This window comes from Populus nigra, chromosome 19, assembly GCF_951802175.1.
Source record: "Populus nigra chromosome 19, ddPopNigr1.1, whole genome shotgun sequence".
Classification (NCBI taxonomy): Eukaryota; Viridiplantae; Streptophyta; class Magnoliopsida; order Malpighiales; family Salicaceae; genus Populus; species Populus nigra.
This window is the reverse complement of record NC_084870.1, coordinates 11,270,044-11,293,193: the sequence shown is the minus strand read 5'-3', so window position 1 is coordinate 11,293,193 and position 23,150 is coordinate 11,270,044. Positions and strand designations below refer to the sequence as shown.

The 23,150-nt window shown below is 35.6% G+C and overlaps 6 protein-coding genes across 8 annotated transcripts; 4 read left to right on the top strand and 2 right to left on the bottom strand.

Annotated features, from left to right (window-relative positions):
- The first annotated feature begins 2,948 nt into the window (after window positions 1-2,948).
- On the top strand, window positions 2,949-4,556 carry LOC133679594 (uncharacterized). The gene is made up of 3 exons (XM_062102239.1): window positions 2,949-3,095; window positions 3,210-3,291; window positions 3,633-4,556. The coding sequence occupies exons 1-3, from the start codon at window positions 3,013-3,015 to the stop codon at window positions 4,386-4,388; spliced, it is 921 nt and encodes a 306-aa protein (XP_061958223.1). The 5' UTR covers window positions 2,949-3,012; the 3' UTR covers window positions 4,389-4,556.
- A 1,232-nt stretch (window positions 4,557-5,788) lies between these two features.
- On the top strand, window positions 5,789-6,681 carry LOC133680204 (aquaporin TIP4-1-like). Its single transcript, XM_062103012.1, is given in 2 exon segments — window positions 5,789-6,487; window positions 6,490-6,681. Coding segments are annotated over 2 exon segments (891 nt in total).
- A 986-nt stretch (window positions 6,682-7,667) lies between these two features.
- On the top strand, window positions 7,668-9,091 carry LOC133680562 (uncharacterized). Its single transcript, XM_062103574.1, has 3 exons — window positions 7,668-7,781; window positions 7,908-7,998; window positions 8,203-9,091. Exons 1-3 carry the CDS (start codon window positions 7,699-7,701, stop codon window positions 8,950-8,952), a joined length of 924 nt encoding a protein of 307 aa, XP_061959558.1. The 5' UTR covers window positions 7,668-7,698; the 3' UTR covers window positions 8,953-9,091.
- Window positions 9,092-14,282: 5,191 nt separating this feature from the next.
- LOC133679561 (uncharacterized) lies at window positions 14,283-15,617 on the top strand. The gene is made up of 3 exons (XM_062102194.1): window positions 14,283-14,359; window positions 14,496-14,589; window positions 14,770-15,617. Exons 1-3 carry the CDS (start codon window positions 14,283-14,285, stop codon window positions 15,517-15,519), a joined length of 921 nt encoding a protein of 306 aa, XP_061958178.1. The 3' UTR covers window positions 15,520-15,617.
- A 136-nt stretch (window positions 15,618-15,753) lies between these two features.
- Window positions 15,754-19,727, bottom strand: LOC133679560 (uncharacterized). Of its 3 annotated transcripts, none has more exons than XM_062102192.1 (6): window positions 19,196-19,334; window positions 18,433-18,542; window positions 17,034-17,330; window positions 16,714-16,932; window positions 16,457-16,585; window positions 15,754-16,356 (listed from the first exon to the last, which is right to left on the bottom strand). In XM_062102192.1, exons 3-6 carry the CDS (start codon window positions 17,244-17,246, stop codon window positions 16,150-16,152), a joined length of 768 nt encoding a protein of 255 aa, XP_061958176.1. In that variant the 5' UTR covers window positions 17,247-17,330; window positions 18,433-18,542; window positions 19,196-19,334; the 3' UTR covers window positions 15,754-16,149. The 3 variants fall into 3 exon arrangements, with proteins under 3 accessions (XP_061958176.1, XP_061958177.1, XP_061958175.1); XM_062102193.1 differs by having other exon boundaries at window positions 18,456-18,542; XM_062102191.1 differs by lacking the exon at window positions 18,433-18,542 and having other exon boundaries at window positions 19,196-19,727.
- A 2,343-nt stretch (window positions 19,728-22,070) lies between these two features.
- LOC133679147 (auxin-responsive protein SAUR23-like) lies at window positions 22,071-22,862 on the bottom strand. Its single transcript, XM_062101651.1, has one exon. The coding sequence runs from the start codon at window positions 22,688-22,690 to the stop codon at window positions 22,265-22,267; it is 426 nt and encodes a 141-aa protein (XP_061957635.1). The 5' UTR covers window positions 22,691-22,862; the 3' UTR covers window positions 22,071-22,264.
- Between the last annotated feature and the right edge of the window lie 288 nt (window positions 22,863-23,150).

Sequence of the window (23,150 nt, the reverse complement as noted above, 5' to 3'; positions counted from 1 at the left end):
CATGGCAGTAATTCTCGGACATTCTCATCGGTGGGGAGTCTGGCATGAGATCGGCAATGACAGAGGTTGGCATGCAAGAGTGAGCGCCTTGGTACTCAACGGATGAGCAGTTGCCTTTGCTTGGTGGCGAATGCACCAAGCATTTACCGGGTGATCTCCTTGTTGGTCCATGACCACCCTATATTCCAACCTGGTTTATCAACATGGCGATACTGAAAGTAATTTTGGATAGTTACTCCTGCCTGCAAATTTTATCAGCTAGTGGTCTATCAACATGGGGATACTTATAGTAATTTTGGATAGTTACTCTTGCCTGCAAGTTTTATCATCTAGTAAAATCAAGATTCTTCTCCATTGCATATTTTATCTTAGAAACAAAAAAGAAAGGTTCTTAAACTTGGGCATTCTGACCTAGACAGTCATGTATTGATGGGAAGACTTTAAAGACATATATGGGGTTTAAACAAGTTGACCATACAAAGTGCTGGAAATAAAGAAAACAGAGTTAGTTAAATAAAAACACTCAATTTAACAAATAAGTCTCAATTTCAAACTAATTAGGTTCATCTACAAGTATCCACTTCCTCCGTTCTGTTCTATTTCGAGCAAAGCTTTCTACAAGCTATATGAGGTCAAGTCAGGTTGTCTTTATCTACTTCTTCCCCTTTCAGGCTTTCACTAGTGAAATTTTGTTGCCACCATACGATACAATTATGGCGATCCTTGGCATTTTTTTCAATCCTTAGCTTTTTACATTTTCCCAAACTCTTTGTTCTCAGCTTTTAATCCTTGTTTGTGACACATAGATCATAATATACAAATTCCTATCTCAAGAATGCCGGACAAATTATCCATTTATATGTTGTACATGGTGTGGTGGAATTATTGAAACAAAACCAAGTTATGAATAAACATACTGACCACTTATCCATCACTTCTCTGATCAAGGATATCGAAAGTAACTGTAATGTTTCCATTTGGATAGCAATCAGAACAGAAGTAAGAATAATTTAACAAGAATCTATTAGCTTTTTATGAAGCAAAGCAAGGAAAAGTTTCATGCCTGATAAATTGCAGGTAGAAAGGGAAAATATTAACCTCAACGCAGACGACCGTACGCAAGAAAGAATTATTTCCATCTTTGTTTGCAGATCAATGGATTCAGATGGATAAAGGTTGCCAAGATAGGGAGAGATATAAAGGTTTTTTTAGTTAAATGCATGAGATTAAAAAATGGGTCTTCAGGAACTACATCAACAGGGAAATTTCCATCTAGTGCCATCATAAGTGTAGTCAGTACTCACAACAACATGGATGGCATTAACTAACAATCATTGGAAATATCAATCGAGCATGCATATTCTAATCTAAACTGGCCAAAGTCCATGGAGGAGGACAAATTTGAAGATTCTTCGTTAACTTTTGGAAGATACTGATTGTCTTATAATAGATGGAGAAATTGCAATTAAGATGCCCAAGCAGTACTGTTCGGCTCATAAAACCCTTGTCATTCCATTTTGTAGTAGTGTTCATGGCAAACATTGGGGGATCAGAGAGATATTCTTGTTTATTTAATACTCCTATTATCTCAATCTCCTCTTTTAGGTCGACATTTATGCTGCACTTGATGACCCATGTATGAGGACATAGCCTAAAAGAACAGTGTGTTGACAACCTGAAACAGCAGTTCACTGTTCCATGATTCTGTAACTTCAAATGGTTCCTTAGACCATATTCTTCAGGATTATCTATAAGCGCTGATGGAAGCAAGATTAGTGAAACATATAATCGTATCTTGCAAATATTATGAATTGCTCAGTATTTGGCACTCTTATTCTATTTGAAAAGAATGACTACTGTACAAAGAGAATTTCTCAAACCGGAAACATAGTTTATGAATCAAGGAATTCCTAGAGCCAGCCAACCAGTAATTCTTTCGAGAATTTAAAAATTCAAAACTATCTTGCCAGGCATTAATGCTGATTTAAGAGAGAAATGAGCAAACACTGTGACGCAGTGATGCAAGATATTCTGGAGGAGCTGAATTGTCAGATATAGAGTTGCTCGCGCTGGACTATTATGCTAGGACATACCAACGTAAGGATGACAGAAGCAGGGTCTGGTTTGAGGTTTTTTTTTTTTAGCACCCTTCTCACTGTTAGAAATATACAAATCACCCCAATTCAAAAGGGCGCACGTCGCAGGAAACGGTGCATACACACTTACTTATCTATTTATATATTCATTCACTTCCGCCGCTTCCCTATTCTGTTTACTTAGTAGCTACTACAGTCCTAGAACTTCAACTCTTAAATATATAACCAAGATTTTCGTTTGAAGAACTAATAACTTCATTAGTGTTAGACACTGATTGACTCTCACAAACACAAGATTAATTTCGCTTTCCAAACTTATCAGGCAATTGAATCGGGAGCAACTACTTAGTTTATGTACATGAGTATCAAGACTACAAATACCAGTGCCATCATATAACAGTCATGACTAGGGAATTCTCGCAGTGCCAAAGGCAGAAAAGGTTGGTTTCTGGTCTATGAATATGATATATCCTGTTTTTTTCTTTCGAACAAGTGGACATTTTCTCTGACATTTCTAGACCTGCTCATTCACATTCTCAACAATAACATTAAAAGCCAACGGCATAGCTTTAATGTGCTCAGCGCAACAGTGCAAGGATTATCCCTACATGTTGTTGACCTTTGGTACCACAGTTACTCTAATTTGCAACTTGATTTGTATTTTTGGTTCATGGATTATTGGAAAGGCATGTGATAAGGGCCATAAGGCTATCCGGAGATATCTATGTGTAATAAATGTGAAGTTGCATTGTAGCCGATAATGCTGTTGAAGGGGAAAAAAGGAGTAGTTGAGAGAAAAGGTGATAGACCTATACAAATATTATTATCCAACCACCATTTCGTACAGTTTAATCTTGGTTATATATTATGTGTATGTGTTGTTACAAAGATATGATGATAGAAAGTTAGTGAAAATATGGCAGGAAACGCAGGAGTTGTTCAGGATGAAGAAATTGGTTATGGAGGGAACAAGGTCCAACCTTTTGCCTCTACGCCAAGGTAAGAGTCAGAATGTCTTAAATTTCTGGTTTGCTTCTTAACCTTAACCTTAACTATTAGTTTTTTGAGGGTTGGTTTCATGTTGACTAGAAGAAAAATCATTTCATTTTGCAGGCCGTCAAAAACTGAGAGAGGGAAGCGAGATTCCTCTGCATTGAGCAGGATTCTGGGCTTGGATGAACTTGTTTCTTTGAATGTTAGTACCTTCAGGCTTGTGCAGTTTACCTTTGCATCTGACTAATTTCCTTGGTCAAGCTTCACAAAGCTTTTTAGGTTACTAACCCGATTGAATAATCTAATTTCCAATGCCTAAATTCAGCCTTCTGCCCTGAGCGAACTATTCCAGTAAACATGGCGGGTTTGCTGGGGTTCACGGTAGTAAGATGGCTAGCCCAAGATTATCTGGGTTTGCTTGAAATTCTTCCTGTGTAAACTTAGCTGCTTCTTCTTATGTCTTTTAAATTAAATTCTCTGGGTCCTCGGAACCTTGCCATTTAATCAGAGGCAGCAACTAACATACAAAAGTGGTGTTATCAGGTGTGGAGAGCATCCTTGGCAGAGGTTTTTGGCACAGCAGTCCTAGTCTTTGCAATGGACACTATCGTAATTTCCTCCTACGAGACCCAAACCAAAACACCAAACCTTGTAATGGCAACCTTAATAGCCATAACAATTGCAATTCTCCTCCTAGCCACGTTTCCCATTTCCGGCGGCCACATCAACCCAGCCATCACTTTATCGGCTATGTTTACAGGCCTTATCACTGTTTCACGCGCCGCCATATACATCTTGGCTCAATGTATTGGAGCCATACTAGGTGCACTAGCTCTGAAAGCTGTGGTTAATAGCACCATAGAGCAAACATTTTCACTCGGAGGCTGTACTCTAAAAATTGTTGCACCAGGACCAAGTGGGCCTGTTGCTATAGGGCTCGAAACGGGCCAGGCCCTCTGGCTGGAGATAATTTGTACATTTGTCTTTCTATTTTCTTCGATATATATCGCATTTGACAGGCGGCAAGCCATAGCCCTGGGCCGAGTTGTTTTTTGCTCAATAATTGGGCTGGTAGTTGGCCTTCTCGTGTTCATCTCGACAACGGTGACCGCAACCAAAGGCTATGCCGGAGTTGGGATGAACCCAGCTAGATGTTTAGGTCCAGCACTCGTTAGAGGTGGTCATCTGTGGAAGGGGCATTGGGTGTTTTGGGTTGGGCCTGTAGTTGCTAGCGTGGTGTTTTCTCTTTACACCAAGATGATTCCACGGGAACACCTCATTGGAGCAGAATCAAAATAGAAAGGCTTTTATATGGTGCATCATGTTGTTGTCTCTGTCAATGTAATAATATGTCTCTTGCCGTTTCATGGGCACAATATTCTACAGTTAGGGGGGTTGGGGTGTATATGATGTTTTTATTAATAACTCGTTGCTTATATGAAAATAATAATTTTTAGATTTTTTTTATTTTTAATATTAGTACATCAAAATTATTATAAATACTAATAAAATTAAAATTAATTTTATGTTTTTTCTAGTTAAAAATTACCTAAGAATATAAATAAAAAAACTCTCAAACACGTCTGTTTGATTTTAAAATTAGAACACGCTTTAAAAATACAAGCTTGTTTGATCTTAAGATCGGGTTATACCACTATATCTATATATTAGTTGTTCTTAATAAATGTAATGATATTTAGTATTTTCAGACCTCTCTAGTGGTATTCATTCCAACAAAAAAAACCTATTCCATTATATCAATTTTTTCACAATATTGATGCATATAGTTATTAAAAAACTTATGGCACCATGAGTTGACCTAAAGAATCTAGAAAGGTTTACAACTCGGACAACGAGTTAATTTCAGTATGAATTGAAAAAAATATTAATTGACTAAACCTAGCAAGAAATTAGTATATAGTTCAAACGAAATCAAAGAGGATGCAGATTTTTGCACACTATTGAAAGAACCTGCAGCTGATCCTGAATTTTATATCCTGTGATGAAACTATATTTCAGCAATGACAACAGGTAGTAAAGGCATCAGACCAACCTTGCCTCTCATTAGAGATCTGGCTGTATGCAAGATATATCTAATCATTATCCAAAAGAATCCTTAGTTTTTCATAGTGGATATCCTATCACCTTAGCTCATAATTTAACCATAACATTTTTTGTTTGTATCAAAGCCTGAGGATTTTAATGTAGAATGTCCTTGGACTTTTCACTCGGGACATGGCCGATAGATCAAGTCACTTAACCCACCTCCAATGGCAAAGACAATAGCCCTCCTCCTCTTGATTCTGTCAATTTATTTTGTTTTATCCTATTTTTTAATGAACTATTCTGCATATATTCCTTGCAACCTAGTTCTTCATACATGTAGGGAGCTTTCATACTTTTCCCTGGAATTGAAGTCCAAATGGACGTGGTCATCCACCAACACCACCAAGATGATGGTAATCAAGAATTTTCAAAATCGCTCCAGGGTTGCGAAGCAACAGACTTGAAAGAAAAAAAATCCATAATGATAAAAGTACTGAATTCCGTTGGTGCCCACGAATTCTTTTCATCAGAGGTCTGCTTGATTTATCAAATGTCTAGTGTTATATCAGTGACTACTAGTTATTCTTTATAATTCTCTAGCAAAAATAGGATTATTAATTTGCAACTGTTATCGTGTGCCTTCATTTTTCCAGATGTGGAGGGCAACCCTAACTGAGCTAGTAGCAACAGCTTGCCTGTTATTCACATTAACCACTTCAATAATCTCATGCCTGGAATCAACCACTGCCGAGCCCAAGTTTCTAATCCCATTTGCAATCTTCGTCATTGCCTTCTTCTTCCTGTTGACCACGGTCCCTTTATCAGGGGGTCACATGAGCCCTGTGTTCACATTTATTGCTGCCCTTGAAGGTGTTGTAACTCCTGTCCGTGCCTTGTTTTATGTGTCCGCTCAATGTGTAGGCTCAATCGTGGCTTATCTAGTAATCAAGAGTGTAATGGACAAAAATGCAGAAGAAAAATATTCCCTGGGTGGGTGCATGATTGATGGAAATGGGGAAGGGATAAGCCCTACAAATGCATTTATATTAGAATTCTCATGCACATTTATTGTGCTATTTGTTGGTGTAACCGTGGTTTTTGACAAGAGAAGATGCAGAGAGCTAGGCTTACAAATGGTATGTGGTATACTGGCAGGGGCAATGGCACTTGCATTTTTTGTGTCCATTTCTGTAACGGGAAGAGCTGGATATGCTGGCGTGGGCTTGAACCCTGCAAGGTGTTTAGGGCCATCATTACTGAAAGGAGGCCGCTTATGGTATGGCCATTGGGTATTCTGGGTGGGACCTTTTGTTGCTTGTATTGTTTATTATGGATTCACTCTGACCTTGCCTACAGGGACGTCATGATGAGGGGAGATGACGAACTTGATGTTTTACAGATAGGGTTCTTTTGGAAAATTGGCTTTCTTAATAAAACATTAGATGAAAGTGTCGAGGCAAACGTCCTGGTCCTGAAAACCATGGCGACCAGCTACAAGGAAAAGATTATCATCCTTTACCTTTGTACTTTTCTTTCTACTAGATGATATTCAATCTTGATCCATGAAATTATATATCAAGTTCAAGCTCTTCGATTTTTTTTTATTTTTATAGCTAGTTGACATTTATGGACTCACTTTTATATATCAAAACTTAATTTATCTATTTAGTTTTATTAAATATGATTTTTTTTATCAAAAACATAAAATTCATGAAAAATTAACTTTCACTTTTTATCTAAAATTTGAATCATAATTATACGCAAGGAGAAGGATAAGAAACGCACACATCTCAATAAACATCAAGTACATTGTTTCAAATCGGATTCTTGAGACATTGAGCTTCAAGGAATGATCGATTGTGTTGGAATTACAAAGGGCATCTCAATCTCAACTCCCCACAACAAGACCTCCCAAATTAACGTAGGAAGGTTAAAATAATAACAATGAAGAATCATGCACGAAAAGTGTAGCACTGGCATAGGAGTAGAATTATAATAAACACGATTATGATCCCAAGACTCAAGGGATAGGATCAAGCTGTGATCTTTATTGATAACATGCATGTGCATTTAATGCAAGCATGGGCTTATATATGGCTGTTTGTTCTTGCCTTTTGAATTATTTGGTGGATAAGTCAATGCCTCAGTTATTTGGCAAACCAGCTTGCATTATGAACCCCTTTACTCTATTTTGTTTTATAATTGGTGTATTGCATCATCTGGAAATTAAATATTCCAGTTGGACCAATGTTATAAAGCAAAGTCAAAAAAAGGGTATAACATTGAGTTGCCCATGGCTCAAGGAAAATTATTTTTATTTCGTTTTATCTGGAAGCCTAATTAATGGATCTTAGATGTGAAAATACTGGGAGCATTTTTCTTTATTTTTTAATATCAATCTTGTTTCAAACGTAAGATATTTTCCCATTAAAACAATATCGATCCCAAATGATAGAAAAATTATTTATTAATTCTGCCAGATTATAAGACTTGATTAGTATCTGGTTTCTGGCTATATATATTTATAGAGTTCAAAGAGGAGACATGCAAACAGAAGAGAACGATGGCTGGATATGCAGGGCCTATTCCGGACGAAGAAAGCCTCTACAGTGGAAATAGAATCCAACCTTTTGCCACCACGCCAATGCAAGTGCCTAACTTCATATTTCTTTCTCTTTTTTATTTTTTTCTCTCACTTCCAGTTCGTAATGTCCTGAGATTTTGCTAGTCACTGGAGCTAATAAGCGTTTTGTTTTTCATATAATTCTGCAGGGCAGAGGCACTTAAGAACGAGGGAGGGAAGACTAAGCAAATTACAATATTGAGAGAAATATTGGGCTTAGAAGACCTTCTCTCTTTGACGGTAACTATATAGCATACTTCTTAACAAAATATATCTTCCAAGTGATAAATTATTACATCGATTTATGGGCTCATGCGGATTGAAATTGTATTATAAGTTGGTGCGGGAGATCTAAATATTATTATTGTCTTCAGAACTACAGAAGTAGCATGTCGAATTTTTAGGGCAACACCTTACCATGCAAATAATCCTTTGTTTGCTCAGGTATGGAGAGCATCAGTAGCAGAGCTATTGGGAACAGCTGTTCTTGTTTTTGCTTTGGACACCATAGTGATTTCCACGATTCAGACAGGGACAAACATGCCCAACCTTATACTGTCAACCCTCGTTGCCATCATTATCACAATTCTCCTACTAGCTACCTTTCCCATTTCTGGTGGCCACATCAATCCTATTATCACCTTCGCTGCCTTCTTAACTGGACTTATTTCCCTTTCAAAAACTTTTATCTACATATTGGCCCAGTGCGTTGGTGCCATTTTTGGTGCCCTGGCACTGAAAGCTGTGGTAAACAGCGAAATTGAAAAAACATATTCACTCGGAGGCTGTACCCTCACAATTGTTGCACCAGGGCCACATGGGCCGACGGTGATAGGCTTGGAGACAACCCAGGCCCTTTGGCTGGAGATAATTTGTGGGTTTGTGTTTCTTTTTGCCTCAGTGTGGATGGCCTTCGATCATCGTCAAGCCAAGGGCATAGGCCGAGTTAGTGTTTTCATCATCGTGGGAATAGTCTTAGGCCTTCTCGTTTTTGTTTCCACCACAGTCACTGCTACGAAAGGTTATGCAGGGGCAGGGCTGAACCCAGCTAGGTGCTTGGGTCCGGCGATTGTAAGAGGAGGTCATCTTTGGAATGGGCATTGGGTGTTTTGGGTTGGACCAGCTATTGCATGCGTGGCCTTCGCCGTGTACACGAAGATCATTCCACGCCAACTTGCCCACACCATAGAATAAAAGCATTAAGCAAAAATCTTTGTTTCATGTTATTTTTAGATGTTAAATTTGATTATGACTATCTTCAGAAATGATTGATGTAATAAGATCATCATGTCCGTCCTATTAATGCTATTTATTATTATGCTTGATTCAAGAATGACCTCTCATTTCAATAGTAGAATAACAAATTATAGTTTTTTTTCAATATTGTTAAAGATGATTACGAGGATAATACCTTTTTGTTCAAGAAGAGTATTTTATGATAAATAAAGGGGTTAAAGTTTAAAAACTACAAAATTATATTGTGCAAACGAGTAAGATTTTTATTAAACATAATTTTAGATATAAACTTAGTTATATTATATCATGTTTCATTGTATAAAACTCATTAGGTTAACCAAGTTAGTTGTTTATATATATATAACTCCCTCCCATCAAGTTTGCATACAACACCCAAGTAAATAGTTCCTCAGGGACAGTATGTAGCCCATGACGACACAACCAAAAAACATGGCCAAAATTAGCAAAGCTAATCAGCACAATGATTTCCCTCACGAAGAATACACGGACCTGCCAAGGACGAAGCAGCACCTGCTAAATTTCCATAAACACAAGGTCGTTTATCAAGTTGTCACTTTTCCTCAACATAGCAGCAGCCAAGATCGTTGAATTCACTTCAATCTCCACTTTTCAGCATCTGAAATTCCATGCTAGCTGCAGTCATGATAGGCTGCCTATACATTAGTAGTAAGAGAAGAACAAATCCCCAGGTTAGCAGCAAAACAATGTAAGAAATTAACGACCACTGCTATCCCGTAACAAACCTCTAGCAACAACTTTCCCAGGTGAGCCATGACTTGAATTATCAGAATTCAGTCTGATCCATCTTCATTAGGCCTCTCCCAACTAATTAATTACATGTCTCGCTTCGATATTCCTATAGAAAAGGCTAACCAAGGTCGCATCAGCTTGTTCAATATCAGTAACCTAAATCAGAAAAGAGTAACCTCGATATTTCATTTAAACGTAAACTTTTCTCTTCAACAGAAAGCCAAAATACTACTTTTAAGATTCATTTGGGACTTTCCTCATCATTTTGAACGTTCTGGAAATATACCTACATCTTGCATATTTTTTTCTGATTAAATAATGAGAGCTTTCTTCCCTTTTCATGATGTAGAATTAAGGCGTGGATTTGGTTCATTTCCATGGATTCAATAACGAAACACTCAAGATTTCAGCTGGAAAATTCAAGTCAGGGAAAAGACAGTATTTTTGTCATGTCGACGTTGTTGCCCATGAATTCTTTTCATTAGAGGTATAATCTTATTTCTTCATCAATCGATATTCATCATTGCCCTTGAAATAAACTTGATCTACTTGCACTTTGTAGGGTTTTTCCCTCATGCAAAATTTTTAGATTTAATTTTTCTTTAGCACGACGTTATTCATATGGAGCAGGTCGACAATATATCCTCATTAATTATAGCTATATATTTCTTCTTGTTATGCTCACTTGTCGTCTGCTGGAATGGTAGATGAAGTCATTTTTAAACTTAAAGATGGACCAACTTAGATAAAAATTCCAGTGTGTAATTGAAAAATTATTGAAGGCTGTAATTGAAAAATTGCTAAAGGCCTGAAGGATTTTGATCATGGGCAATAGGGACACACATAGTTCTTCATAGGAAAATGATAACCAAAGGGTAAACAAAATTTTGCATACAAGGTTTTTTTTTTTTATTTAAAAATACAAGGAAATGAAAGTATCAAAGAGTGGTAGTATATAATGAAAAAGGCTTCTACGATGATTATAAAATAAATAAATAAAGCTTCTATACAATAGAATCGGGAAAACTGAAATCGAATTGAAAGAAAAGCATGGTTGCCGAGGATCTTAGGTAGTGATTAGCATTTAACAATGATTTTTTTTTAAAGTATTTTTTATTTTGAAATATATTAAAATAATATTTTTATTATTATTTAAAATTTATTTTTAATATCAGTATATCAAAATAATTAAAAAAATATAATAAAAAATTATTTAAAACAAAAAAATTATTTTTTTAGAAGAACGGTTGAGCCATAAAAATAAACACTTAAAAGCTTGAAATTGCAAACTTTTTTTAACATGGTTTAATTTTTTATTAAATAAATAACACAGTAAAAAAATTAGTTAAAGTTAAAAATATTAATAAAAAAATGAGGAATTATCTTGACAAATTATTTTATTTTAATGGAATTAAACTATTGCTTTGTTCATAAAAAAAATTGTTACCATGTAATTAAAAAAAAATAGCTTTCTAATTTAGTTAACAATTTTTTTTAATATTTATTAATGTATTTAATTCTTGAAATATTTTATTATATATATATATATATCAAATTTTTTGTTCATAATAAAAAAAACTTATTATTAAAAAAACACTTTAAAACAACCGCATGCTTACAATTTTTTTCTTAATCAACCCACAACAGATATTTATACCACCTTTGCTCAATTTGCCAGTGGAATACCATGTCATGGTGGAAAATGATCTAAGCAAGCAAAAATGTTAGGATTATATCTAAGAAAGCATAAATGTTATAATTACGATATTAAATCATATATTATGTTTCAATATTCTCATTATGATCCCACGTGCTGGTTGAATTTGGAACCTGACATGACATTTTTGGAATCTTTCCCTTTATATATATATATATATATATATATATATATATATATAAACCTTCCTTCAAAACAATGGAAGAAGTATTTTGGACTCTTCATTCGGAAATATGGTAACGTCAAAGTGAGTTTTCATTAAAAAATAAAAAACCCTTCGAAAGAATTGGTTTTTCGCTCGCTCGAAGATGCATTGTATTTGATAGGTTGAAATAAAATATACCCTCAAAATCCTTTCAAAACAAACCTAAAAAATTCTCTCGAAATAAATCATCTTAAAAATACTCATTGTACTCAGCTTGATCCCAATATACACAATAGGGGATCCAAAGAAGGTGGATTCGGGTATTGTAGCACGAGACCAGCTCCCCCAGAAAACATAAGCTAGGACAAGAAATCCAAGTCCATACGTCTAATTGGGTGCACACCTATTGAGGGCATGACATGCCCAGCAAGCTGAGCAAGCTGAGCAAGCTGAGCAAGCTGGGGGTGCACCCTGGTATTTTCGTGAATTCAAGCTTGAGAGCGCATTCCAAACCTAATATATTTGAGTTCAGGCAACATATATAGATTAATTTTTCACCTTTAATAAGTTTTAACCCAATACTTGCCTTATATTTTTCCACGTTTCTATGCAAGTATCTTATTATTTATACTAATTTAATATATATTATTTTGAGTATAATATAATTCAACATATCATAAAAATAAAATTATACTTTAACCCCTCCTCTCTATAAAATGATAAGATTTATAAGTTATAAATACACCATGAATCTTTCAAGTCAAAGGTTCATAATCTCTTCATTCTCTATTATATATATTTTTAGAGTTTATTTTCTAAAATATCATTACACTTTCTCTCTCTATAAAGTTACTAATTTTATTATCAAAGAATCCTCACTTCCATAAAAAAGAACCTTTTAATTATAGATACTAGGCACAAGTCATTAATTTTAGCTCACCAAGTAATAATTATAAGCTATCAACTACCTTAGCTGAGAAGAATGGATAAGATTATTAAGACCAATTAATTAATTAATTATCTATCCTGAAAACTATATTTCTAGATTTTTTAGATTTTTTAGGTATTTTTCAAGTTTTTATTGAATTGATATTTGAACCGGATTAGTTAGGAAACAATGTTTTAATAATGTGAAAACGATTTTGGCCATAATAAAAATTATATATATATATATATATATATATATATATATATATAATTAAGCAATTATGCTTCATGATTATGATATCCAATCATTAAATGGCTAGGAATCTGAAGTGTGATGCATAAGATTACTTTTTTTCTAAGTGAGTCTAAGATGCAGTCTAACCTGATTTTTAAAATGTTTTTGAAACTATTTTTTATATAAATAAATATTTTTAGATATGTTTTAATGATTTTAATATCATGGTATCAAAAATATATATTAAAAATATTATTTTCAATTAAAAAAACATTTTCAAAAAATATTCTGCACAGTATTATCAAAATTACAATTAAGTTAAGACTTCGAGATTTACTTTTGATTTCCGGTTTAAACCGTCCACGCTCAAATCCTTTCTTAATTTCTTCTGTTTCTACAATTCATGATATCATGAAGTTCTGAACTTACAGTGGTGTCGTGGCATAAGGCTGGGTTTTGTTACCACCGAGGCTTTCTTCATCCTCAAAAGCTCTTGTGTATATATCCACCCATCTTATTCTTCTCTTTCCATTCTTCCCTCTTTTGCACTCTAAATATGTAGCCAGAAACCAGGTTAATCAAAGTCTACAAGCCAGCAATCGGGTTTTAAATAATTTCTTCTTTCAGTTGATTGCAAGTACTATTTTAATACATGGAGAGTGAAAGTTAAAAGTTTAGAACATGTTCATTAATGATGGTTAAAATCTTAATTAATTGTTAATTTGGTGTGTGAATTCCATATATCTAGCTGTAATATTTTAATATATTTCGTTGTGAAATCTGCATTAAGATCCATTATTCTAATTCAACTTCTTAAAGAAAATTAAAAGAAATTAAAAACATTTTTCCTTGACCTATAATATTCATACCACGTTCACACAATTGGATTTAATCAGATGCTTCAGGACCCCATTTATCTAACACATTATAATATCTGTTTATATAATTGTCATTGCTATCTGATTTGTCAAAATAAAAATTAAGGAAATGAGTGTGATGGAATCGGAATATTTCCAAATTGTTCCGTCAAAGGGCGAAATCATGTCTATTGGAAGTATAATTATATAGAACAAGATCATGATATCCCAAGACTGGAGGGATCACGATCATGCTTGGATCTGTATAGATATATACAACATACGCGCTTGTGAACTGTGAGTAGTGGGTCAAAACAGAAGTGAATATATAATTTTAACAAATCAGATGAACAAATATTAATCCAATTGGGAAATTAATGTGGTTTAATATGATATAATATTGTAGTTCAAGATTAGCTAGGAAGTTGTACTGGCATAATGGATCTTAAATATTTAGACGTGACAAGGTGAAAGCAATTGTGACTTTATCAGAATTAATTACTGGTCATCTGGAATGACACCAAACCAATCGACAGCAAATTGAAATAAAACTTGAAATCAAGTGATAGAATAAATTATTTAAAATCCCTTGTCGCCTTGATTAACAAGGTTTCTGGCTGTAGACAGAAGGAAAAGATGGCTGGATATACAGAGGGCGATGAAGAAAACCTCTTTAGGGCTAACAAAATACAACGTTTTGCCACTACACCAACGTAAGTGCCAAAACGTTATTATTATTATTTTGACATATCATGCTTTTCTCCTTTCTAATTTATAAGATCATGAAGTATTATTGCTAGTAACTATAATTAATTATAAGCCTTTTTTTTTGTCCATATAATTTTGCAGGGCAGAGGTAGTTAAAAACGAGAAGAGGATGAAGAAGCAAAAATCCACTATATTGAGCGAGATATTGGGCTTGGAAGACCTTGTTTCTTTGACGGTAACTAGTACTTAAATTGTCGTTCACAACCTTGAAACCAGCCACTATTATAGTATTATTGTTGATTTTAGAAGCACAACATAAGTAGGCATCGAGACTTTGTTGTTGATATGTATAGGCAACATGTTACGTTTGTAGGCCAGCAAATTTATTTACCATGCAAGGGTTGTGTCTGCTCAGGTATGGAGAGCATCAGTGGCAGAGCTCATAGGCACAGCTGTTCTTGTTTTTACATTGGACACCATCGTTATTTCAACTATTCAGATCGAGACAAAAATACCAAACCTCATATTATCAGTTCTTGCTGCCATCATTATCACAATTCTCATACTAGCTACCTTTCCCATCTCTGGTGGCCACATTAATCCTCTTGTAACCTTCGCTGCCTTGCTAACTGGCCTTGTTTCTCTGTCAAAAGCTATTATCTATGTTTTGGCTCAATGTGTTGGTGGCATTTTTGGTGCACTAGCACTAAAAGCTGTGGTAAACAGCGAAATTCAACAAACCTTTTCACTTGGAGGCTGTTCTCTCACCGTTGTTGCTCCAGGGCCAGATGGGCAGACTGTGATCGGCCTAGAGACAAGCCAGGCCCTTTGGCTGGAGATAATTTGTGGGTTTGTGTTTCTTTTTGCTTCAGTGGGGATGGCCTTCGATCAACGCCAAGCGAAGGCCTTAGGCCGAGTTAATGTTTTTATCATCATCGGAATAGTCTTGGGTTTTCTTGTTTACATTTCAACCACTGTCACGGCTACGAAGGGCTATTCTGGGGCTGGGCTGAACCCAGCAAGGTGTTTAGGGCCAGCAATTGTTAGAGGGGGCCATCTTTGGGATGGTCATTGGGTATTCTGGGTTGGGCCTGGTATTGCTTGTGTGTTATTTGCTCTCTACACAAAGCTAATTCCACCTCAGCTTTCCCACACAATAGAATAGACTAAAACTATATTCAATAGTACCTCAAGGATATGGAAGAGGATGGTTATGTTCAGTTTGGGAAATTAAATTCTGTCTATGTGCTGTATCTGAATGGAGTTGTAATAATATGATCGTCAATATCAAGATGTAGAGTCGTCGTCCTTAACTCATACAAATCATTGATCAGGCTGAACTAACTGCTTGCATGGCTTCTAAGTGCTATATATATATATTTACAGTTTGCAGTGGACATGTTATAAACCACTAGATTGCTTAAAATCAACATAAATTTACACTTAAAACTGTATATGACTTGGACTATAACACCCTGCAGCCAACACAATCAAAATCCTAGATCATGGACAAGACAGCCAATATAAAGGATTAGCAAGATAGATTAGTATATCAAGGAAGAACAAAGAACACCAAGTAGGGAAGGATTATCGTTGAAATATTGCTCGACGCCTTGACTCTCTATTCTATTATATCTGCACACTTAAGTGACTAGCACAAGAACCGAACTACTGATCGGCTTAGCCCTAATTAAACAAACATTTATTCGACTTTTTTTTTTATTATTATAAATATATATATTTTCCTCGATATGCTTAAAACAAGAACTTAGATTTTGTGATTCGATTTTTGTAACTAGGAAGATGGCTGCAAAAGTGTAGTGGAGGAAGCGAGGGGCTCATGGACAACAGAATTTGAAGAAATCGAGACGGGGTTGCTCTCTAACTGCAACATTATGCTTCCCATGATTTCAGTCAACATCTTCTTAAACTCATCCTCTTTAACCAGTTTCCCATCATCTGCATTCATCATCTTAAACACTTCGCCTATAACCTCGTCCATCTGAAACATTGAAGTTCAAAAGTAATTGACATTTTAATCCTATTTCAGACCAGAGTAGCAAAGCTTAATTATGAATTATTAATGGCTGGCTTTTTGCTACCTCTTGGATCGCACCGATTGGAGGCAGGCCAGCTGACGGAGCGACCGCATCTAGTGCCACACGCAAATACTCGTTAGATATTTTCCCATTGCGATCCTTTGGGGCATTCTCCGTTGCTGTGTTTAGTGTCTGCCAAGCTCATAATGAATTGTAGAACTTAAATAGTAATTATGATAATCTTTCTCAATAAAATATGAACTTATTAATGCTGATTAGTTTGATGGAAAAAAAGAGAGGTTATGTAGTAAGATCCAAACCTTGTCTAATTCAAATTTGTTGGATAAGAGTCTCCTAATTCCACTTCCATCAAAGGTGTTTTCACAGTGTGCAACAATCACAGGCTGCTCTTTGAGATGTTGAGCTACACTCTCTGCCACTTTCCTGAACTCCGCCAGGAATGTCTCTTGAGAAAGCGGCTTGTCATGATCTTGACCAGTACAAGATTGTAAAGCTGGTTCCACAATGTTGCTCATTACCTACGAACATGAGAAAATAACTCCACAATTTGTTCTAAAACCCCATATTAACTAATGTTACAACATTGAATTGATTTCATGTATAAAATTCCATTACTCACCCAAGAATCTGAAGACGGGGGCATCCCTTGATCTACTGTAAGTTGTTCCAAAACTTTGACAATGTGGTCATGGAGTGATCCATCAGGTGATTCTAACTGTGAAAACAAGAGCACCATTTCTGCTTCATAATCTGGTCCATTGATGAACTCTAAGAGGTCTTCTCCATCAATACGGAGGATCACTATGGGGTCTCGCTTCAAACCAGAAGCCATGCCTAGAAGAAAATCTGATAGAACTTCTTTGAACTCAGTCTTGCTCACTCTCTCTTGCTTGCCATGTGTGAATTCATTTAGAACCTACAATAACATGCATGTTTTTTTTTTTGATAAAACTATGGATAGAGAGAAAGAGAGATGAATTAATAATAATTATTATTATTACTACAAGAGTTTTATAGTTTTAAGAAGAAATTGCTGTAGCAAGCATGATATTTGATGCAACATTATTACAAGTTTTTCCTACTCCTAACTTCTCTAACCCTTTTGGATTCTTAGAAAGAGACAAATCACAATTTATTGCGTTGGTGGTCCTAGCTAGACAATTCTACATGTTCTTGTGGGCATGAGATGATGTTTTACTGCTCCCACATTTATCATGCACTCAATCACAGGTTAAACTATGATATAGAGCCTACATTCATGATTTCATCAATGGAGCTGTTGGTTCCACAAATTAATTACGATGCTAGGAGCAGTTGGTTATACATTCCTATTTTTGGTCATGTCCACACTAAAGCACTGCCTTTTTAAATCTAAGCAGGCCGACAAACAAAAATCATACTAGGTCACATATAAAAAACTCAAAATAAAATAAAATATGTATTTCTAAATTCGTCAATTAGCTAAGACGTTGGTTGGAGTAAAGTAATTTCTGGTTCTGAATGTTTTTTAAAAATATATTTTATCTTGAATAAATATTAAATTAATATATTTTTAATTTTTAATAATTTTAATGTAATAATGTAAAACATAAAAAAATTAAAAAAATTATTCTGTAGTATTTTCATGTAAAAATTATTCTGCACTACAATAGATATCAAACACACCCTATAAATATCATTTTTTTCCCCCAATTGACAGTAACTGTTTTTTTTCCCCTTCAATCAAGCAAAGAAATTTCCTTGTATATAATTTTTTAACTTCTAATTAATAATATTACATGCACCAACCCTAATAAGTTTTGTTTTACTTAATTACCCTCAAGTTTGGAAGTACTATGAAATCATTTAGCTAACAAATTAATCATCTTTTTATTACTCATAGAAATCAATCTAATACACACTAAAGAAAGGAAAAATGTTCATGTAGTTTGCACAACATTCGTCTGCAGATTCCTCTCCAACATGTAATGATAAAAAGAAGAGGGAAGAGAATGATAGAAGTCAAGTGGGAAAAGTACTAAAGGAGAACTGAAAAGCTAACCCACAACACCGACTAAACTGAAAAACAGTTTAGGTGTTTCTCGAGGGAAGCTAAAGATGGAGAATTTAGTAATTTCGCTGTTCAAACCTGAAAGTTTATTAGATCATCAATGTTATAAACAACGAATCCGGAAAAAGTTTTGGAGCAATTAACTTAATTAAGACTTACGAAAGAATGATGAAAGCAATGAGACATTTTTAGGTTGTTGTTGAAGTTAAAGGAGTTCTAGTGCAATTAAAAATACAACTTAGGACGTAATGAGGGGGTGTGTAAAGTCAAATCATACGTAACACACCCATCTCCTACATTGGCTACAAGCTAGCAAAATACAAAATTCTGATTATTTCTAGAATATTTATTTATATATACATATATAAATTTAAATTTGAGATCTTTTAAAGAGAAAATAAATTTAATGAATAACTTAATTTTATAGCCAGCAAAAGGCTATAAAACCAAAGGTAGAATTAGGTTTTCAAAGCGCAGTGAAAACGTTTATGTTTTTTTTTTTTTTTTTGAGGGTATATCTAGATTGATTCTTGAACCATGTTAATGCAGCTAGATTGTGGCTGCTAGGATTAGTTGTGTCCTTAATTTGATTAATAAAAAAAGGAAAAAAACAATAAAACCTATGATTGATTAACTTGTGTCTATATTCAAAGAACGAGACCTCGTTGAAGAGAGGGGGGAAGGACGAAAACAGGGAATCAAAGTAAAGAGAGCGAAGAAATATTACTAACCTCGGTGTAGATATGATCAGAATCAGGAGATGAACCCTGAGCAGGCAAGCCTAGGGCAGCGCCAATATCAGCAACGGCAGGTTCAAGTTCTTTCAAAGAGAGCTTACCATCTCTATCCCTATCCAGCTCTTGGAACTTATGATCCACAAAACTGCTAAACACCTCTTCATTCCCAACCAACTCTATTATATCTGAACCGTCTAAAACCTGTCCATTTCCCCCACTTGTCTTTATCTTTTCTGTGCTTGTGCTACCGCTACTGCTACCCTTACTCTTCTCCATTAATTCTCTCAACCCTTTTCCTTTCTCTTCTTCCTTTCCTGTGAGTTCTTCGGCTTTGTTTTTGTGTGTGTATCTCGTGAATCACACACGAGCTAAAGTGAAGGTCTGCTCTAGGTGAGTCTCCCTTTGCTGCTTTCTCTGCTTCTTGGGTCATTAAGCTTTTAAATATGTGAGAGAATGGGATCATCTGAGTGGCTTTTCTGCTTTGCGAGAGTGTGGCTCATATACGGCACGTTTCCTCTTCCTTTTCAAGAAGCATTTTCTAGTGTACGACGTCGGCCCAAGAAAGAATTAAGAAAACTTAAAGGTAGGACGTAGGAGGATGCTAGCAGTTGTTAAAAATATTAAAATTTATTACTAATTTTATTTTTTTAAAATATAAGAACTTAAAAAAAATATAAGGACGTATTTCTTTTTAGAATATACAAACAGAAGCTAGGGATTAAATTGATAAAAAAACAAACATAATTGAGCTCTATATATCTCACTTAATAATTTTTTTAATAGAAACTTGGGTTCGAGGAACATGACAAGTCTCTTCTAATTAACGTTAACTAAATCCCCTTAAGCATAATCAGTAGGCTTAAACACATTTGGAGACAGAACTAATCAGGCCCTTAAACCAAGAGAGTGGCCGGTGACCACTAATCCTTTGTGTGGATAGGACACGTGGGGCGGTTAGGGAGCCTCTAAAATAAAAGGTTAGATAGCAGACCCACCAAACACCTACAAGTCTTTGCCTCTCACCGTCCTTTATTACACTTTGGTTGGCCCGTCCTTGATAGACGTCGACTAGTCAGCCTAATCGGCTCCGCGTCTTTGTTTTTTTTGTTGTTTTCTTAATTTTTACCTAACCTGAAATTCTGTCCATGTTAGGATAAACTTTCTATGTTTTATAGTTGCGAGACCCGATTGTTAGTTACACCCTTAATCCATCGGATCAAATATTTTTTTTATTAAAATTATAATGTTTTGTTTATTTTTTCCTCTTGATATTAGTTTTGAATATAATATCTTCTAGGTCAACATGCATGGTGAGGCAGACCGGGTACATCAAATTATGATATCTTTAACTAAAATTATTTTTTTATTATCAAACATGGGATATTCATACCGAGGTTAATCAATCTATGGGGATTTTTTTCAATGGTTTTGAAATTCGAACCGTACGTAATAATGGGCTGTGAAATTCTTGTTAAGACTTAAATGCCATACTGATCAAACTTGGCCTTAATGAGGAGGGAGTATAAACCAACCTCTCCAGTTTGGCCAGTATGGCATTGAAGTCTGTAAAGTCATCGAAATGGCCCCAACATAGCCATAATCAACTAATCATGTGGTTAACATTTTGAGATTTGGCGTCTCAGCTGTGTTTAGCCTTGTGCGGCCGAGCCTAAATTTATCTGCCAGGATAGAATGAGATAATTGGCATGCACATTGCTCAATGGTTGCCGAGATTATACCAGTGGTCGCTATAATATCCATGCTACAGCTAGATGCCCTCATGTTCAAGATTATGGGTCTTGAATCGAGACATAATTATTGTCCATTTCTCTGGTGCTGCATCAGCACACTCTCATTTCTTAATTCAGGACAAGTTGAACAACAGGGAATGCTATGTCTAGCTAGAATCAACACCAGGACCATGTTGATTCCTTGGCCTTCTAACTTTGGACTTTTGGTTGCACTGATATGTCCCGATGGGAGCAGACAGTGACCTTAGTTGCATGGCTCGTCAGAGGACAATTTTAACAGCACTGGTATAAAATTTGTGCGGAGTTAGCAGGTTGGTAAGGCATACAATTGATCACAAGATAGCTGGCATAAAGCCCCGAGCCCTGAGTGTTTATTACAGGTGTTCGCAATTGCAACGCATAGCCATTTAACAAGTCCAAAACAACTGCCCTAGATGCAGTAGACCTGAGAAAGGGCTTAAATTAATCTAAGTTGCAAGAAAATCCACTGCCTTATTTTATCATAGATTTTAACTAAAATCAGAACATGCGCAAGGAATTTGCAATCTTACTGATATATCTTGTGCAGAAATTAGAAGTTGCCATGGTCTTAATTTCTTACATTAGTCATGTAATTGCAAGTTTCCTGCCAATGCATTCAGCAACAACCGATGCTGCCATATATACCCACCTCAAACATAACTTGGTCTGCATTTCTCCATGCATTTTCCTATCTACCTTGAAAATTTAATGTTTGTGTCTATAATTTATGCAATGGATGATGCTACCAACAGTTTGCTCAGCTTAGAACCCAGCATTTACATGTAGGTAAGAAACTAGGAATTTGATTGTTTTTGTGAGCTCTGGAAAGGTTTCCATCTTCCATGTTTTAGCTGGACAGATTTCTTTGAAACGACATCTTGCTGGGGGGAATCTGAATCTCCATTCTCAAAGGATGATGGGATTGGTTGACTTGGCCTTTCTTCCAACTCGCATGCTCATGTGACTGCGGGGACAAAGAAGCACCTGACTAGCTACTGCAATACGAAACTCTACATCTAGCCTGTCATTCATTGAGAGATTTTTGAGAAGCCAAGGGTTCATATATGTTTTTAATTATTATTATTTAACCAGAGAAATTATAAGAAATATAAAAACCAATTAATAATACGTACATCATTTCAAAAACAAAACCGAAAAACTAGATAGACAAAAAAACCTATGCAGGAGCCAGTTTCTATTAAGATTCTGCTGTCCAAGAAAATGAACTAAATAAGAAAAGAATGCCCTATCAAAATTGTTGAGAACTTCTTCGTTTCATTCTTGGTTTTGTTCACGAGTCGTGTAGCCGAGAAGTGAGATCAATGAAGGCATCTTCTTTGCAAGGAATTGTAAGACCACCCATTGGATGATTGAAGCCAAATTCTTCCTCAGATCGATTAAGCAAGGCTAGGAAAGAAGGATGATTAATATATGAAATTGGGACCACAAACCGCTTCTTTTGGAATTCTCCAACGTACACTGCAACGTGCCCTTTCGGAAGATTTGAGTGATTTCTACTAAGAAGAGACTGATGTTTGAGGATTTTCTTGGCATTATGAGCCACAGAAGGAAAACCAAGGATACCCATGTCAGGAAATGTATGATTTGAATAGAATTGGTTCTGGGAGTGAAGGGGAGAATTTGGAAGTGAAGTAGCTTGGGAGTTGGAAGGGTCAAATGAAGTAGTTGTATTTATAGAGATGAGAAATGGGTGCATGTATTTCTTCCAAAAGGGACACTTCACACACCACTTGGCTGATGGGTTTAAGCTCAATAAGGATAAGCTCGACAGCTTCTTTTGAGTTTCTCTGTCTTATTGATCCACAGATACCACTTGATTCCTGGAGACCTAAATATCGAGACACACATCTTGGTCCAAGCCTGGCGTCACTCACTATTAATTCTTCAAAACAGGCAGCTGTAAACTGGTATATTTATGTGCATGCATCTAATACCACTATGATTCTTATTCTCGAAGGCAAAGAGCCACTCATCAATGGTCTCTAGACTCTCTACTATTTAAGTCCAGAAATCGCCCACCTTTTCGAGTGGTCTTGAATATGCTAATGATGACATCTCAATATAAATATCTCTATGATTGAGGCCAAGGTGAAGTGACAGATCGAGGCACCGATGGCGATGAGGGAACACAAATGAAAAATGGGCCGGGCAACTTC

What these genes read in the sequence shown, in the direction of transcription:
- LOC133679594 (XM_062102239.1), top strand. Translation starts at nt 3,013, where the DNA reads ATGGCAGGAAACGCAGGAGTTGTTCAGGATGAAGAAATTGGTTATGGA. An exon ending in CCTTTTGCCTCTACGCCAAG is followed by an intron (nt 3,096 to 3,209) that starts GTAAGAGTCAGA and finishes TTCATTTTGCAG; the next exon opens with GCCGTCAAAAACTGAGAGAG. An exon ending in ATGAACTTGTTTCTTTGAAT is followed by an intron (nt 3,292 to 3,632) that starts GTTAGTACCTTC and finishes TGGTGTTATCAG; the next exon opens with GTGTGGAGAGCATCCTTGGC.
- LOC133680562 (XM_062103574.1), top strand. Translation starts at nt 7,699, where the DNA reads ATGGCTGGATATGCAGGGCCTATTCCGGACGAAGAAAGCCTCTACAGT. An exon ending in CCTTTTGCCACCACGCCAAT is followed by an intron (nt 7,782 to 7,907) that starts GCAAGTGCCTAA and finishes ATAATTCTGCAG; the next exon opens with GGCAGAGGCACTTAAGAACG. An exon ending in AAGACCTTCTCTCTTTGACG is followed by an intron (nt 7,999 to 8,202) that starts GTAACTATATAG and finishes TTGTTTGCTCAG; the next exon opens with GTATGGAGAGCATCAGTAGC.
- LOC133679561 (XM_062102194.1), top strand. Translation starts at nt 14,283, where the DNA reads ATGGCTGGATATACAGAGGGCGATGAAGAAAACCTCTTTAGGGCTAAC. An exon ending in CGTTTTGCCACTACACCAAC is followed by an intron (nt 14,360 to 14,495) that starts GTAAGTGCCAAA and finishes ATAATTTTGCAG; the next exon opens with GGCAGAGGTAGTTAAAAACG. An exon ending in AAGACCTTGTTTCTTTGACG is followed by an intron (nt 14,590 to 14,769) that starts GTAACTAGTACT and finishes GTGTCTGCTCAG; the next exon opens with GTATGGAGAGCATCAGTGGC.
- LOC133679560 (XM_062102191.1), bottom strand. Translation starts at nt 19,477, where the DNA reads ATGGAGAAGAGTAAGGGTAGCAGTAGCGGTAGCACAAGCACAGAAAAG. An exon ending in CTGATCATATCTACACCGAG is followed by an intron (nt 17,331 to 19,195) that starts GTTAGTAATATT and finishes ATGTTATTGTAG; the next exon opens with GTTCTAAATGAATTCACACA. An exon ending in ACAAATTTGAATTAGACAAG is followed by an intron (nt 16,586 to 16,713) that starts GTTTGGATCTTA and finishes TGAGCTTGGCAG; the next exon opens with ACACTAAACACAGCAACGGA.
- LOC133679147 (XM_062101651.1), bottom strand. Translation starts at nt 22,690, where the DNA reads ATGCACCCATTTCTCATCTCTATAAATACAACTACTTCATTTGACCCT.